The sequence below is a fragment of the Phocoena sinus genome, chromosome 1 (genome assembly GCF_008692025.1).
Source record: "Phocoena sinus isolate mPhoSin1 chromosome 1, mPhoSin1.pri, whole genome shotgun sequence".
Classification (NCBI taxonomy): domain Eukaryota; kingdom Metazoa; phylum Chordata; class Mammalia; order Artiodactyla; family Phocoenidae; genus Phocoena; species Phocoena sinus.
In genome coordinates, this window is record NC_045763.1 from 184,910,786 (window position 1) to 184,928,240 (window position 17,455).

Here is a 17,455-nt window from a genome sequence, read left to right on the forward strand (position 1 = left end):
GCGATGGGGCACGTTTCTGGGTGCTGTGCTGGAGTCTCCTCTGTCCAGACTAAAGTCCTGCCTGGAGACCGAGGCTGGGTTCCATGACCCAGATGGTGCACGGTCTGCGGTGGGGCTGCACCCGCACAGCCTCACCTGGGCTCACACCGCCGGCCTGGGGTCTGGATGCCCTGTGCTCAGCCCGTGCCCCGGAAGATGGTTGCTCACTGCCCCCTGCCCACCAGCGTTTCGGGGGCTCTGGGCAAACTCTCCCCTGGACCCCAGCAGCAGATGCTCCCAGCCTGGGGCTGGCTCACACCAGCTCCCAGAGCCAACCCTCAGCCCCTCCCCCTGACTCTGGGGTCGGCGACATCACGGTGGCAGCCTCACAGCGGGGTACTTATACCCCAGAAACTGGCCAGCACTATCCATTTGGGCATCCCCACCTACGAGAGCCGGTTGTTAAACATTTACCAACACACCTCCAGAGACGGGGTTTCGGGCAGACCTTCCGGGGCCTGGGCCGGGGCCTCTGCTGGGAGAAGCGGGGCCCCCCAAAGTGACGCCAGGCTGGGGTGGTTTTGCGGGGCTCTGGGAGGACACTGAAGGCCGTTGCCTGCAGCCCCCGTCCAGGGCTGGGACGTCAGGACTCCAGGGCACGTCCAGGGCCCTTAGGAAGGCCTGAGAGGCAGACCCTTGTGCCCCCGGGACCGCTCCCCTGGGGATATGGTCACCTGCCACCTCCCGGCCCAGCAGTGACTCCTCTACACTCATCCAGCTTCTCCTCTCCCCACTCTAGATCCGGAGTCCCAGAGAAAGAGGACGGTGCAGAATGTCCTGGATCTACGACAGAACCTGGAGGAGACCATGTCCAGCCTGCGAGGGTCCCAGGTGACACATAGGTGAGAGCCAGCTGCCCCCTCTTCCTCCCATTGTTGGGGGGCAGGGCCCGCTACCGTGGCCCGAGCGTGCGAGGTCGGTGGGCGTCTGAGCAGTGCACGCTCAGCCCCCGGGGCCACGTCGTGTGTCCACGGGAGGAGTGTGGCCTTGCTCGGTGTCTGCTGCTGCTGGAGACTTAGGTTTCGTTTCATTAGGCTGGAGCATCACTGGAAGGGGGGTGGGAAGCAGGAGCCACCACAGGGCTCAGGCTCTGGTCTCCCACATCCATGTCCCTGCTGGGTGCCCGTCTCCTCGTGGTCACAGGGGTTATTAACTACCCTCCTGTTCAGTTGTGAAGTTTCCACATGCCCTTCCCGACCCCCAGCATCCTTCTTGCCCCTCAGCTGCTGGCCAGCACGGTGGCCCAGGTTCCATACCACGCAGACCCCCTCCACCTGCCCCCCGAGAGCCTCGCAGCCCCCACCAGGACCCCTCCCACAGCATCTCCCTGCCCGGTGTCCTGGCCTCAGGCTCTGCCGTGACTCAGAATTTCCCGCGCTGTCTCCTTGGGCTGCCTGATGAGCTCATGCCATCAGCTCCAAGGGGGACAGAGGGCCGGGCTACACCCCGGGGGGTAGAGAGCAAACAGCCAGGATTGAGAAATCCTGGGGGCTGTGGAGCAGGAAGGTGGAGAAAGGGCCTGGAAGCCAGTTCCTCCCCATCTCCTGGGGTTGGAAAATGAGAGCAAAGTTGGGATCTAGAGGCAGTGTGAAAAGGGCTTTTCTTAGCCCAAGTGTGTGGCCAAGTTATATGCAGACCAACTTTACTTACCTCCAGTGACAGAGAACTCATTACCTCTCAGCCATCCCTTCCTCGTGGGGTTGCTGTGACTATGAAGTGGAGCTGAAGTCTGGCCTCAGTGGCTCCCACCCATCGGCTCCGGTTCCCCTGCTGAGACTCCCTCCTCCTTCCTTCCCACACTCTTTCCCCGGCCCCATCCCATCTGGACACGCAGCCCTTTGCTCCCGGACATCTAAAATATTTTACATGATGAAGCAAAGCCTCTTCTCTCTGGGGTTACCTCTGCTCAGGCCAGCAGGACCCCAACTAGTGATGAAAGGCATGTGATCAGGGAGGGCTGAGAAAAAAAGTGGATGGTGGGGCTCCGGGAGCCTCTGGGACTCAGGTCCCTTTACGTCTGTGTCCCGCCTCCAGCCCTCCCAGCCCTGAGCAGAACCCAGGTGGGACAGGGGTCTGGCTTGGCTTGGCTCACCATTTTAAGGACCCAGTGGATGAAATTTTGAACGTCCTCCTTCCCCCAGCCAGGGAAGTTGTTGGAACGGTGCTCAGCGCCAAATCACCCGCCAGTCCCATGCTAAAGAAGGCAGCGAGAGCTCCGTTCCTGAGAGGGTCACACCCCAGATGACTCAGCCACAGGGAAAGGGCAGCCGCAGCAGCCCCGGCCTCCCGTTCCCCTGCCTCTGAGCCCCCAGCCTCCTGTTCCCCTGCCTCTGAGCCCCCAGCCCCCCAGCCTCCTGGTGCCTCGACCTCTGAGCCCCCAGACCTCCAAGTTAAGGCACCTTGACCCCAGGCAGGCTCTGCTGCTTTCTACTTGGGGGCAGAGTGGGAAGAGGGAGGCCAGAAGCCTTTTGCATAAAGTTGACTGGTGCGTGGGCAGCACCTCGGGCCTCTGGCTTCTCTCTCCCTTTATGGGAAAAGAACCAAGAGCCCTGAAGCTGGTTTTTCTGTTTACTGTGGACCCAGAGCCACTTCCTGTCTTAGGCTTTGGTTTATGTTATTCGTGGTTCACACTTTGATAGCCAAAACAATGATTCCCTGAATTTTTAACGGCCCTTTTACTTACTAAAGTGCTTTCCATCAATCAGCCCTTCCCTCGGCCCTGGGAGTGGACAGGATGTGTGCACACGCCCTGAGTTAGAGAAGGTGCAGCGGGGGGGCTCCGGAGAAGGGGTCACAGGCCAGAGTCTCACGAGTGGATCAGGGTGGCTTCTGCGTCCAGCGAGCTGAGAGCCCGGCCGGCTGAGTGCAGGACAAACACGGGCTCTGTCCTGGAGGAGCTTACAGTCCAGTGAGTGTGTCCAGCAAGGTTATTTTCACCCTGGAGCTGACAGGCTGCCTCTAGATTCAGTTCCTTTTCAGAAACCTTTCCTCCTATCCGACTTCCCCTATTTCCCTGGCTTGTTCCCCCGCAAGGAGAGAGTGTGGGTCAGAGGGCTGCAGCCGGAGAGGAAGTGGAACTCCGCCCTCAACCCGCTCCAGGCCCACCATGCCCTCCACCCCATAAAACGTCCTCCCCAGAGAGAAGCAAGACTGAAGGGCGGAATCTAGGACTGGAAATCAAGGACCCAAGTTTGAGCTAGAATTTCCACCACCGACTCAGAGGTGTCTGGAGGTGTGTTTGGGGACAGAGGGGAGCAGTGAGGTCGAGGCCGCGAGCCGGGAACAGGACCGAGGGACCTGGCACTTGGCAAACCCACACGCGACGCTAGTTTTGCTACAAAACGGGCTCCCCTGAAGCTCTCCATCGTCCTGTCACCAGGGCCGTCACTGGCTTCTTCCTTTTGCTCCTCGCCCCCTTGTCACCGTCAGCTTTTTTTTTTTTTTTTTTTTTTTTTTTTCTGTGCGGTACGCGGGCCTCTCACTGTCGTGGCCTCTCCCGTTGCGGAGCACGGGCTCCGGACGTGCAGGCTCAGCGGCCATGGCTCACGGGCCCAGCCGCTCCGCGGCATGTGGGATCTTCCCGGACCGGGACACAAACCCGCGTCCCCTGCATCGGCAGGCGGACTCTCAACCACTGCGCCACCAGGGAAGCCCCGGTCAGCTTGTTTTTACTAAGCCCCTACTCGCTTCACAAGGCCCGGTACTGAGTCTCACTTCGAAAACTCGCCTGATCGTCCGTCCTGGGCTCACCCCCGCCCATGCGGTCTTGAGTGCCAAGCACCCGCCAGGGTGTGCAGAGGGCAACCCGCCACGGTGAGCGAGGCAGGCCGCCCCCGCCACCCCCCAGGACCACAAGCACCCAGGGAACTGCCGTTCCCCCTGAGGTCCGAGTCACTAGAAAGGGAAAGTACCCAGGGTACCACACACAGGATAGACAGGAAGTCCCAAGGGGAGAAGCTGGGTGTGGACCAGGCCAGGAAGTCTGCTCACTGATTGCCGTGCCCATCCCGGTCCCCTGCTCACCCACAGGACTTCTGCAGAGACCACCATCACAGTCAAGGCCCATACAGCTCCCTCCAGTTTTTGATCAAAAAATAAAACCCTGTTTTCTCAGGATTGACAGAGACAATTTTGGAGGATTTTGTTATTTTCGAGGAACTTTACAAAAACAAGAATAGAAAAATCAGTGTCTCACTCCATTTGACCCCCTAGAGTGACTAAGAAATGGATGTGTTTGCAGATTAAAGATTCCTGAGCTCTGTAACCCAGCTTTCCTTTGCCGCTCGGCTTTCTTGGCCCACAGATCCCATCTCATTTATTCAACCCTGTCTGGCTCTATTTAGGCCAAGCCACTGAGACCCCACCTGTGGTTGATTTGGGCTGGCACCACTGCTAGGCTGGGGGGTGATTGTGGGTCTCTGCCTGTCCAGGCAGCCACCTTGGCCCCTGAGGGAGAGAGGCCTCTCCTTCCCCAGCTCCAGACCCCCTGGGCTCAGGCCATCTAGCACTGACCTGCTTCCGTGGCCTGGCCAAGCAGGGCCTGAGGCTTCACCCGCTCTGTCCATTTTCCCACGTTCTCCCCTCTGTCCGGCTAAGGCCGCTCTGTCCTCTGCTGAGGTTCCACTGCTTCTCCCGATGCCCATGCCTTGGCTGGGGCTAGTCTTTCGGGGACCTACATGCTCCACACCCCACTCCTGACTTTGCTGTCTCTGGTTTGGGAAGCAACTAGCCCTGAGTTCAGTAACAGAAAAGAGGTGTTAGACTCCCTGAACAAAATGAATGATCGAGGCCTTCCACTCTCAGGTGACTCCCCCAGGTCTCGTGGGGCCCTTCCCGTTCATTGCACACCTTCTGTATACCAGGCACTGTGTCAGGTCTTTACAACTCTATATATGATAAAGTAGCTATTATAGTTTTATCCCCATTTGACAGATGAGGGGATGGAGGCTTGGCAAGGTTGATGGCTTGCCTCGGCCTCCTGACTCATAAATAGTAGGAAAGGATTCAAACCCAGGTCATATTATAAAATCTGTGCCCTTACCGTGTACGGGATTCCTTCCCTAGCGCTCACCGGCCTCTTCCTCTGACAACCTGAGCTGACACACCTCAGGGCAACATACACCCTAAGAGGCCTCCAGGAGGCCCAGGAGCTCGGGCAGGGGGGCAGAGGGGCAGAGGCGGGAGGACGGGAGAGTGGAGGGAGGCATTACAGCCGCCCGAGGACCGGGCTCAGAGCGCTGGACTGGAGAGTAACCAGTGCCCTTCCACCCGCCCAGCTCCCTCGAGATGACCTGCTACGACAGCGACGACGCCAACCCCCGCAGTGTGTCCAGCCTGTCCAACCGCTCGTCGCCCCTCTCCTGGCGCTACGGCCAGTCCAGCCCGCGGCTGCAGGCCGGGGACGCGCCGTCGGTGGGCGGCAGCTGCCGCTCCGAGGGGCCGCCCTCCTGGTACATGCACGGGGAGCGCGCACACTACGCGCACACCATGCCCATGCGCTCCCCCAGCAAGCTTGGCCACATCTCGCGCCTGGAGCTGGTCGAGTCCCTGGACTCGGACGACGTGGACCTCAAGTCCGGCTACATGAGCGACAGCGACCTCATGGGCAAGACGATGACGGAGGACGACGACATCACCACCGGGTAGGAGCGGCCCGTGGGCAGCTGGGGGGAGGACAGTCCAGTGCGCGGACGCCAGAAGGGCGGATGGACCCCAGGGAGGGCGAGGGGACCACGGACAGCGCAGCGCGTGGATCCCATAAGGGTGGATGGACTTCGCTCCGGGGAAGGAAGCTGTTCTGTGACAAGGAGCCAGTGGGGGGCGTCGTGTGGGCTGTCGTGCGAGGCTGCTGAGGTTGGGCGGGGTGTGTGTGTTGGGGGGGGCGATGTCTGAGGAGCTGATTGGTCAGCGAAGGTGCCCCCTCATTGGCCCCTGCAGCTGTCATTCTGTGGCAGCCCCGCCCTCCGCCTGGTCTCCGCCCCCGACCCGCTGGTGGTCTGGGCCCTGGAGGATTCTTGTGCTGTAAGCGTGCACGTGGGACAGCCTGACCTCCCTATTTGAGAGTCAGGGTGACAGGGTCCCTTTCCCTCGAGGGACTACTGAGAAGAGAGGCCAAGGGAGTGTGTTGGGAGCGCTGGAGAGCGGAGCGCAGTACTAGCTCTGCTTCCAACGCTGGGCCCCAAGCCCTGTCCCCACCCCACCCTGGCCCCCTTTCTCCTCCTCTGGTCTCTTCCTGTGCAAACCTCTGTCAGCGCTTCAACTTCCGAGTCTGACCCAGACGCGGCACCCTCCGTCAAACCCTTCTTTCCCGTCTTCCTCTTCTCATCTTTTTCTGCCCCACAGACAGGGTTGGGTTTGTGGAGCAGCTTGCGGTGGCGGGGGCGCGCAGTCTGGGACATGAGGGGAGAGGACAGGAAGAAAGAATTGCTAGGGACTTCAGGGTCCAAGAGCTGAGACCAGAGCACTGCACAGCTTCTGGAAGCTCTCAGGCATCTCCGGCTGGCTCTACCTCCACTCGCCCTTCTTGGTTTGCTGGACCCTCCCAGGGACCACATGGGTAGCCGCAGTTTACCTCCCCACCCCCCTTGGAACTACCTCTCCCCAGTGAACAGCTCGAACTGGAAGGGAGTGGAAGGTCGCTGAGCTCTAGGCTGTCCACTGCTCCCCACCCCAGGGATGTACTGGGAGGACCGGACCTGGCAGGGCCTGTCCCGATGACAGGCTGCTTTGGAGCAAAACAACTGACTCATGAATGGGGTTGTTTACTTCTTGTAAGCCCCAGGGGCTGGCCCACCTCTTGTCAGCTCCGCCAGCGTGGGGCTGGGGCCGGAGACAGTTGTGCAGCTCCTCGTGGGTGCAGAGGCTGTGCTAGGTGGAGGAGAGCCTGGCATCTGATGCTGCTCTGTACAGCCTCTGCCCCAGGAAGCCCTTCTCCTCTGAGGAAGTGTTGGGTCCCTGCCCTCTGACATCGCCCAGCTGGACAGGGCAGAGAGCTCCCACGTCCGGGACTCTGCCTTTGGAGAGACCCCAGTCTGAAGCAGGTGGTGGGACCTCTGGCACCTAACCAGCTGTGAGCTTGGGCGAGTCACTTAAGCTCTCTAGGCTTCGGTTTGTCTGTCGATAATAATAGAACTTATCTCAGGGCGATGATAAGGGTTAAATGCATTAATTACATAAAGTGCTTAGGATAATTCCTGGCTCTTTGTAAATGGTCAATCCATGTTAGTTGATTTTTATTGCTATTATTATTGTTACTATCATCGTTAAAATCACCCTCTAAAGGAGGGGAGGGACTCCTGCCCCCTGAGGGTCCCAGGCTTGCCCTGAGGGACTGGGCAGTGAAGCACAGCCCCATCAGGATCGGCAGCAGGGACAGATGTAGCAGCAGCTGACCAATCCTGGGGACATAGATTCAGGGGTGTGCGGGTACAGAGTGCTGGGCGGGGGAGCCAGGAAAGACGCCCTTTACTCGGCCTCTAGCACCTTGTCTTTGTCGTCTTTCCTCTGGACAGTGTGTGTGCTCCTGAATCAGTGCAAAAGCAGAGTTCACTAGACTGGCATGGATGGGACCTTCCCTCCCTGTGCACTCATGCCCGTCAGCCCTGGGGAAGCGTGGGGTTTGCAGGGAACACGGAACAGAGTGGCGATACCCACAAAGTGGTCCTCCCTGCGAACTGCAGTGCTGGCGCCAAGATCATTTCACATGAGTTTTTATGGTCAGTCTGCAATTAGCAGCAACTCTCAACAAGCCAGTTCTAAGGGGGCTGTGGCGTTAACATCCCGCCAGCACTGTCAACACACCCATCCTTCAATGCCCTTAAGCAGTCAGAGTTGAGGGGAATCCGTTTATAACCCCCAGTAATTTGAATATAACCAATCACTCCTCAGTTATGTGTTTTCACAGTTAAGTGCTGTGTTTTTTCACTAGAAGCGGGGCATCCTGGCTTCCAGGGAACCTGAGCCGCACTTGCCCAGCCCCTTTCTCTCCCACTGGTTTCCATCCAGGTTTTGTAACTTAGAAAACGTCCTGCTCCTAAGAAAATTGCTTTTCCTACTCATAAGACAGGCAGGGCTATTCCCTTCTCACCTACCAGTGACACCCCATCCCTTCCCCATTGGCCACTGCCCATGACCATTCACTTCCTGACTCAGAAGTCTCAGCACTGGGCGAGCAGGACAGGTGAGGCTCGCCGCCGGGCTTTCGCTCCCCCCATCCCCCCCGACCCCAGCTGACACAGTCACAGGCCATCCCGGTGAGACGTGGAGGATGGCAGTAACCCCGAGGCTTTCTCGGTGCCCTCCGTCCATCCCCTGATGGGGGATCGCCCACTTGGGGCTCTTCCCAAGCCCTTGTTCAGTCCGGAATCAGCCCTCCCCGCTCCATCCCAATGCCTAGCCGATTCCGGGTTGCCCATCTGGGTGAGCTCAGGGAAGGCAGATTCTTCAAACTGAAGCTCAACAAACCAGGATGCGGAAGGGAATGCAGCTGCTAAAACCATCATATACTTGAATTTATATATTTAAACAATTATAGTAAAACATGGTTTTATACGTGGCTAATATCTTAAGTGCTTTTTTTTTTTGCGGTACGCGGGCCTCTCTCTGCTGTGGCCTTGCCCGTTGCGGAGCGCAGGCTCAGCGGCTATGGCTCACGGGCCCAGCCGCTCTGTGGCATGTGGGATCCTCCCGGACCAGGGCACGAACCTGCGTCCCCTGCATCGACAGGCGGACTCTCAACCACTGCGCCACCAGGGAAGCCCTTAACTGCTTTTAAGTTTAAGAGTTCAGTGGTGGTAATTACGTTCACATTGCCGTGTCACCATCACTGACGTCATCTCCAGGACTTTTTCATTTTCCCAAGCTGAAACTCTGCACCCGTTAAACACTGACTCCCCAGCCCCCATCTCCAGCCCCCCACCGCACCCTTCCTCGTTCTGTCTCTATGAGCTTGACTGTTCTAAGGACCTCACAGAACTGGAAATCGCACGGTATTTGTCTTTTTCAGACTGGCTTACTTCACTCTGCATCATTACCTCAAGTTTCATCCATGTGATAGCAGTCGGAATTTCCTTCCCTTTTAGGGCCAAATAATATTCCATTGTATATACAGACCACAGTTTGTCTATCCATTTACCCACTGATTTACATTTGGGTTGCTTGCTATGAACATGAGTGTACAAATATTTCCTCAGGAATCTGCTTTCGATTCTTTTGGGTGTATTCTCAGCAGTGGAATTGCTGGATCATATGTAGCTCTATTTTTAATTTTTTCGAGGAACCACATACAGTTTTCCAGAGTGGCCGCACCATTTTCCATCGCCACCTGCAGTGCATGAGGGCTGCCTTTTCTCCACATTCTCGCCAACACTTGTTGTTTTCCATGTGCTTGTTTTTTTAATAACAGCCATCATGATGGGTATGAAGTGGTTTTAATCTGCATTTCCCTAATGACTAGAGATGTTGAACATCTTTCCATGTGTTTATTAGCCATTCATATGTCTTCTTTGGAGAGAGATCTATTCAAGTCCTTTGTCCATTTTTTAATTAGGTTGTTTGGTTGTTGTGGTTAAGTTGTAGGAGTTCTTTATATATTCTGGGTATTAATCCCTTATCAGACATACGATTTGCACATATTTTCTCCCATTCTGTTGATGGTGCCCTTTAATGCGCAAAAGTTTTTCATTTCAATCAAGTTTAGTTCATCTCTTGTTTCTTTTGTTGCCTACACTGTAGGTGTCATAGCCAAGAAATGATTGCCAAATCCAGTGTCATGAACCTTTTCCCCAATGTCTTTCTCCAAGAGTTTTATAGCTGCTGAGGCTTTTTTTTAGTTTTTAAAAAATTTTTATTTATTTATTTATTTATTTTTGGCTGCATTGGGTCTTTGTTGCTGTGTGCAGGCTTTCTCTAGTTGCGGTGAGCGGGGGCTACTCTTAAGGCAGTGTGTGGGCTTCTCATCGCGGTGGCTTCTCTTATTGCGGAGCACGGGCTCTAGGCGCGCGGGCTTCAGTAGTTGTGGCACACGGGCTTCAGTAGCTGTGGCTCACGGGCTCTAGAGCGCAGGCTCAGCAGTTGTGGCACACGGGCTTAGTTGCTCCGCGGCACGTGGGATCTTCCCGGACCAGGGCTCGAACCCGTGTCCCCTGCCTTGGCAGGCGGATTCTTAACCACTGCACCACCAGGGAAGCCCACTGCTGGGGCTTTTTAAAAATACAAATTCCAAGTCTCATGCCCGGCCTACCTCTCCTACCTCAGGAAGCCGTATTTTTCTGACGCTTCTCAGTGATTTGGGGGCTAGTCTGTCTTCCCACAAAGTTAACAAATCTTCTTCATAGTAACCCCGACAGCATCTCTCAGCCTTGATTTGGGTGGGCACGGTGCCGGGGGGGCTTATTCCACTCCAAATCGCATAAGATTACAAGAAAGCATTTAAGTATTCACCTGAAATCTGCTTCACTTCTGCCTGTTGATTCAAATGTTGTCATCTGAGAAAAACAGACTAAGTGGAAGTCTTTATCCAAACATTTCAACATGCCCTTAATGATGGTTCAGATAGTCTCTTCTCTACAAAAGAAAGAGTCCCCAACTCATTTCAGTACTTCCTGAAATGACCCAGTTTTCCAGATCCCACCTGTCCTCATTACCCTCCTCTGGAAGCTCTCAGGTTGTCAATGATCCTCTTAAAAAGTTGGCACCTGGACTGATCTGCCCGGTCCTGGCAGGGTGACATCCAGAGCCTGACGCCGTGGACAGCATCGGCTTGGCTGCCGGCTGCCCTAGGTGGCAGCTCAGGACATTTTTACCTCCTGAAAAGAGAAGAGAGATTTGTTTTTCTAAAAACAGGGAGGTCTGGAATTTAATCTAAATAAGGAGATGAGTTCCACAGCCATCTGCACACGCCTGACCCCCAGTGTTGGGGTGGGAGGTGGGGATGCTGCACCTACAGAGGTGAGTGTGGGCTCCGGCGGGGGGTGGGGGCGTGCGGACGGGGCTGTGTGTGCCCTCCAGCCCCTCCCTCCTTTGACTTGCACGTGCCTCTCACCGTCTCCTCACCGTCTCCACTTCCGTCTGTGTAAATGGTGGTCTGGGTGGGCAGGAACCCCAGCTGCGTCACCAGCAGTGCTGCTGTCACACCCTCCCGGGGGCACCCTTCACCTGGGGTAGGGTAGCCTCTGCAGCCCTGGCAGGACCGCTGTCTGGCGACCTCGACCAAGGACCGCAGAGCTTTAGACAGAGCCCTGCGGGTGTGCCAGGGGGCAGCGGGGCTCCACCGTCGGGTGGTCCCTGCCCCGCGTGGCGGCTGGCTGCTCCTGTCCTGTCCCTATTCGTCCCCTCCTTCCCCAGCCCGTCCTCTTAAACCGTGCTCAGGAGCTCGGGAACAGATGGGATTCGTTTCCTCCTTGGTGCTGAAGTGTCCTGACGTTGAAAAATGTCAAATAAAATAAACTGTAGGCCCCGGTCTCCTCCCAGGCTGGCTTTTTGCTCCCAGAGGCAGGAGCCCAAGCCTTAACGAAAGCCTCCTGCCTTGCTGAGTGGCCTGGGCCTGGGCAGCCCCCTCCTGAGAAGGAACGTCACTCACTGGGCTCCAGATGGCTGATCCCAGGATGCCAAACCCCACCCCCTTTAGGGACAGAATCCTCCTGCAAGGGGCACTGGGTTTGTAGGGTTCGTACAGAGAGAGGAGAACTCTGGAATGTGCGTGGGCAGGGAGGAGAGTCTTCCTCCCCTGCCCCTGTCTCCTCTGTTACGTAGCAGGCATTCCACCCCGTGGGCGGCTGGACCAGGCCGGGCTTCTGCCCGTGGAACACAAGGATTGGGGCAGAGGGGTAGGGGGCCATCCTGGGGAGGACCCGGCGTTCAAGTTCAGGAAGGAATCAGCTCCTGCCCTTGAAGGGCTTCACATCTAAAAGACGCCTGCGGTATCCACGGCAGCAGCAGGAGTGAGGTGTAGTTGATGCAGACAGTGGCCGTTGCCTCTTCGGGGGCGACATCTAACGGTGACCTGCAGCTTCATGCACGTGGCCTCGGCCGACCTTCTCTGGGTGCAGGGGAAGGAGCATCTGAGCATCCGGGGCTCCCTCCTGAGCTCCCCTCTAGCTCGCGGCGTGGCACTAAGCAAGTCCCCGTTTGCTCATTTGTAAAAAGGTCATCATTTGTGCCTTGGGAGGATCAAGTGGAAAAGAGTAAGAGTGCTCTAAAAAGTATGAAGAACTGTCGGTCTGAAATATTTATTCTGGTTTCAGCTTACAGTTCTGTTCATTTAACTGGTGGCCTCTGGCTTAATTAGGGGCTGTTAGAGTATCCACATAAGATTTCTTCAACTTGACAGATGAGTTCACAGAGTTTGGACTTTGACTCTGTTGAGGGGGGTGATCTTGTTTTGCATTTTTACACCGTCCCGATGTACTTTCCGTCCTGTGGTGCAGAGTTAAATGAACCGGCCTTGGAGCACAGGCTTGCCGACATGGCACGCCAGGACCGGCGGGGTTGCAGAGTGGTGTGGAGTACGGCTCACGGCTAGACAGGGCCCTGGCTCTTCTCATGAGCTCTGCGTGTCACTGTGGGTGCCTGCTCTCCCTCTGCCCGAGTTCCCTTGTCTAGAAAAAGCAGAGAGTGGTGGCACCCTAGTCTGTAAGGCTGGTGCGAGCACCGAATTAGTGAACACGTTTACTCTGTATAGAGTAAGTGTTAGATGTTAGCCATTTGGTGCCCGATGGTAGCAAGCTGGTGGCCCTAAGCTGTCACACGCACCTTCTGAAAGACAAGACGGTCTTTGGAAAAGTGTGTGTTAACCTTCGTGCTTGTTCCTGAGCCTCCCTGGGAGGACGACAAACTAAGTGGTTCACCAAGCAGGATGGCGGCGTCCTGACCCACATCTGCCGGCTCATGCAGTGCTACCGTGTGGCAAAGGGTGCCCTGTGCGGCTTGGAGACCACCGGCCACGGGTCCAGCGTGGGCTGTGCAGTGTAGCAAACCCATTGCACACGGGACCGTGCGAGTGACCGTGGGTCCTCTCCCGCCGTGACCTGGCTAACGGGGCTGTCCGTACCTCACTCAAACACGTGTGCCGTACATGAAGTGTGTCCTGGGATGGAGTCCCCAGAAGCAGACCTCGAGACAAAGATTTGCGTGCAAGTGGTTTATTTGGGAGGTGATTCCAGAAAGCACTGATGGGGGTGGGGAAGTGGGTCGGGGAGAGAAGGAAGCCAGTGCAGGATGCGTTCTGTGCGGGTCACTGTTGAGGTCAGCTGGGCTTGGGGGTTCTGGGGGATTACGTGCCCACCCAGAGGGCCAGGAAGCCTGGATATTTATCTTTCGACGCCCAGTCGTTACTGGCTGAGGGCGGCTCCCAGGGGCATTGCATCCTGGTGTTCACGCAGACTGAGAGTCACAGGTGCCTGCAGAGCGGCTGTGTCTGTGTGTTTATGGGAACAGTAACTGCAGAGGGGACATAGGTGGGATACAAGGGACATCAGTTATAAAGAGGGAAGATGGGAAGGGAGGAGCTGTGGAGTCAGATTCCTGGTCTGTTGGGAGCGAGGGGATGGCTTCAGAGAGCCAGTGGCTGTCGAAACACCCTTCGTTCCTAAAACAGAATGGTGAAAGCATTGCTGAGAGTGTGCGGGGTGGAATCACAGGGTCTGTTCAGACCCAACAGGGTCGCTGGAAGGTTGCCGTGAGCCAGGTATTCCAGAGGGGCAGCTGGATGTGTGCTGGTTGCCAAGGCGACGGATGCAGGCAGAGGAGGGGCCCCTGTGGTGTGTCCTAGTAACCTACAGTTGAGCTGCTGGGTTTTCCCTGAGTTTGATGATATACAAGCTGGTTGACAGTCAAGACGGATAAGGGTTGCGGAAGCCGTGGAGACGGGTCTGGCAACTCCCCACCAGTCCTGCCCGCCTGCCTGCCTGTCCACTTGTCTCTTCTCCTTCATCGTCGGCCTCCTCCTTTCCCCACCCACGCACCTTATGTTCTGGGATGAGCCAGCTGGGCTCGTGGAGTGCTGGAAATTCCATGCAATCTGATATTACAGGAAGAGCCCAAGTCTGGAGTGGGCTCAGATCCCAGCTCTGAGGGTTTGGGGAGGCTGTGCGTCCATTCTGGTGGGGCTGGTCCAACGGGAATAGGGTCGTCGTGAGGATGTTATGGAGTACATCGTAATAACGTGCTAGGTATACAGCAGGTGCTCGGCAAATGTTACCTCCCTCCCCTCTCTCGGTTGGAGCCTAGAAAACCAGCGCTCTGAAGGTCTGAACGCTGTCTGCAGAGGGGGACTTGCCCAGCTGGGGGGTTGGGGGGGATACCTAGTCGCTCACTTGTCTGTGCCCGGTTCCTCCCGCCACCCCTGCTGGAAGCCTCCCCAAATTCACCCCATTGCAGTGGGACTGCTACCCGACTCGGGGTCGTCCTGGAACTTGTGTGTATAATTTGTGCTGTAGTAACTCGTGCTTTTATAATTCTCTAACAATTGCACGGCACACGTGGTTTACAAAACACTTCTGTGGCACTGTCTTATTTAATCTTAACAGCTCTGTGAATCAGGTATTCTTTTCCCCAATTTACAAGCGAGGAAAGTGGAACTCGGCTTCACCGGCTGGCCAGGAGCTCATAACTTAAAAGTGGCAGCACGGGAGCAGAGCCGGGCGCCGCTGACACCTGCCCTCCCCGTCCCGTGCTCTCTCCAGCTCGCCCGCTGCCTCCATTTGTGTGTAGTATGTGTGTCCCTAAGCTTGGGGGCGGGGGTCACAGGCCTTACTGCCACTGCAGAAGGAGCTCCCCTCAACACCCAGCAGGCCGTGCTGTTGGAGGCCCCCTCCCGGAAAGCCCCTAAGTGACTGCTCCGTCTTCAAGGATAGGGTCGTGCTTTGCAAACCACAGAGCAGCCACAGCCGGGAGCTCAGGGCAAGGGCAGAAGGAGCGACACACGCCTCATGAATACAGGCTCTGTTGACCGTGGCTCAAAGGCTGAGCTGTCCCAGGATGCTCGCGAGGGGCCAGCTCTGGCCTCTGGGGTATCAGATGTCTCTGGCCGGGCAGCAAAGGACCATTCACTGAGGCTGAAGAAAGGCCAGCAGGCCAGGCTGGGCACCCACCCACTGGGCTGTGCCCGGGCTGCCCCAGAGAGGCTGCGGGACTGAATTGCTATTGCCTGTACGTTGGGGCCATGATGGAGCTAGCACAGGCAGGTGCATTAAGGTTTGGATTTGGAAAACAGGCAGAACGAGTCAGGCCTTGAGAGACCGCAGGCAGGCAGCTATGGTAGAGACAGACAAGTGCTCACCAATCCACAGGTCAGGGTCACAGAGAGACGGGTGGACAAGATGATGCTGGGGCTGGCGCAGGCGGTAAACAGAGCCAGCGCGCGGGACGTGCAGCCAAGCGGGGGCGAGGGGAGAGCCACCCAGACACACGTGTGAGGGGCTGGATACAAAGAGGCTTCCCTGGCAGAGGGCAGGGCATGCGCCAGCCACACAGGCCGCAGAGCGTCCGAGAGGTGGAGGGACCAGTGTCTCACCAGCCCGCCTGCTCTGCCCGCCTTGGCCGGCTCGTGTTAAGAGGGGTCCAGGGAGTTCCCTGGTGGTCCAGCGGGGAAGATTCTGCGCTCCCAGTGCAGGAGGCATGGGTTCGATCCCTGGTCGGGGAACTAGACGCCCCCACCCCACCCATGCATTCCGCAGCTAAGAGTCAGCATGCCGCAACTAAGACCCGGCGCACGTAGCCAAATAAGTAACTATTAAGAGGGGTCTGCCCTGTGCCCTGTCCCTTCCTTCTTGTGGGCCGTCTCCAGCCAGACCCGGGGACACGTCTCCACCGTCGCGGCTGCCCTCTGCTCCTGACCGCTTCGCCCCATCCAGCCCCTTCCCTGTCTCCTCTCCTCACTGGCCACCCTCTCAATCTCTCAGCCTCCTCTTCCTTGTCTGGCTTCTGTCTCGGCCCCTGTGGGTCTGATGACAAAGGGGCAGTTCAGGAGCAATGCTGTCCCCATGGACAGAGCCCGGCGGTGGCACTTCCGGCAGCAGAGGCTCCCAGGACGCAGCTTTCCGCCGAGTATGATTAGAAGAGGAGGCACAGCTATCACCTGCCTGTCACCGTCCCCTCTGAGCGGCAAGCCCCTGCAGCCGCCCTGTGCCTGTGCTCACCTTTCCTCGATGGTCCCCGTGTGAGGTCCTTTCTTCCCAGCTCCGAGCGGTCGCCCCTGCGGTCTGGGTGGCAGCATCCGTCCCGTCCCTTGTGGCTCCTCCAGTCCCTGTGGTTAGTTTCCTGTTCTTGAGAGATAGGCCGGCGCCATCGGTGGGGCGCTCCAGAGTCCAGTTGCCCCGGATTTATCCTCGGTTTGCCGCTATGGCCTGCATGACCCTGGATAAGTGACTTAGCCTCACCGTCTGAAGGGAAAGGGGATGACAGTGCCCACTTCATGCTGCTTATTCACACGGTCAGTAAGTACTTCTAGAGACCTGCTATACAGACACTTGGGCGTACAGCAGGAGAAAAAGTCATCATTCTTAAACTCATATACAAAAGAGAGAAGGCCAACTAGCCAGCAGGTAAATACGTGGTAGATCGGGTGGTGCTGTGCGTCATAAAGGAAGATGAAGCAGGGTGAGGGACAGAGTGGTGGGTGGGGGCTGTTGGGGAGCATGGTCAGGGAAAACTCTCCAGTAATTGATGCCCAGAAGAGCATGTGCAAAGGCCCTGGGGCAAGAATGGGCATGTGTTCAGGGAAATGCAGGGAGGTCCGTGTGGCTGAAGCAGAATAAACAAGACAGACGGTGATCAGAAATGAGGTCAGGGTGTAGCCAGGGGCCAGGTAGTACAAGTGAGGGGCAGCCACAGGCAGCTTCCAGGCAGAGAAGCAATGAGATCGGACACGTGTTGCAAAGCGTCTGCCTGGCTCCTGTGAGGGGGCAGCGAAGGGAAGCTGCTGGGATCATCTGGGCGGGGCGGGGTGGGGCGGGAGGCAGAGATTGGAGCTCCAGCTCAGGAACGGGGAACCTGGGTCAGCGGGTGCTTCGGCCAGCCTGAAATCACGGCGCTGTCCTGGGGGGGTCTCACACTCACACACACACTCGCACACACACTCGCATCTGCCCGGGGGCAGCTGAGGGTCCGGCAGGCCCTGTGGAGGGCGGGCAGCCTCCTGCTGTCTCCGTTCCCACCGCCCCATCTGTCCTGCGCTCTCAGAACCACACAGAGACGCTGAGGTTTGGGACGATGTGAAACAGTTGCCCACTGTGTGCGATCTGGCGGGACGCCGCCTCCCCCAGCTGCAGGGTGGCAAGGAAGGCAGGCCTCCTCAGAGGTTGTGTAAATATTTGGGAAGCAGGCACACAGCTGGGAGTGGGACCCCCTCCTCCAGCTGGCTCCTTTGGTGCCCCAGGAACACCTCAGCCGGACCTGGGGCTGGGCTTTGGGACACCCC

At 57.3% G+C, this 17,455-nt stretch overlaps 1 protein-coding gene across 5 annotated transcripts in view; it reads left to right on the forward strand.

Moving 5' to 3' along the window:
- NAV1 (neuron navigator 1) overlaps positions 1-17,455 on the forward strand; it is a 207,807-nt gene that overhangs the window by 125,462 nt on the left and 64,890 nt on the right. For all 5 annotated transcript variants that reach the window (XM_032628923.1, XM_032628937.1, XM_032628945.1 and 2 more), the window contains 2 exons: positions 779-881; positions 5,316-5,681. In XM_032628923.1, the coding sequence (XP_032484814.1) occupies positions 779-881; positions 5,316-5,681 (469 nt within the window). The remainder of the gene's footprint in view (positions 1-778; positions 882-5,315; positions 5,682-17,455) is intronic.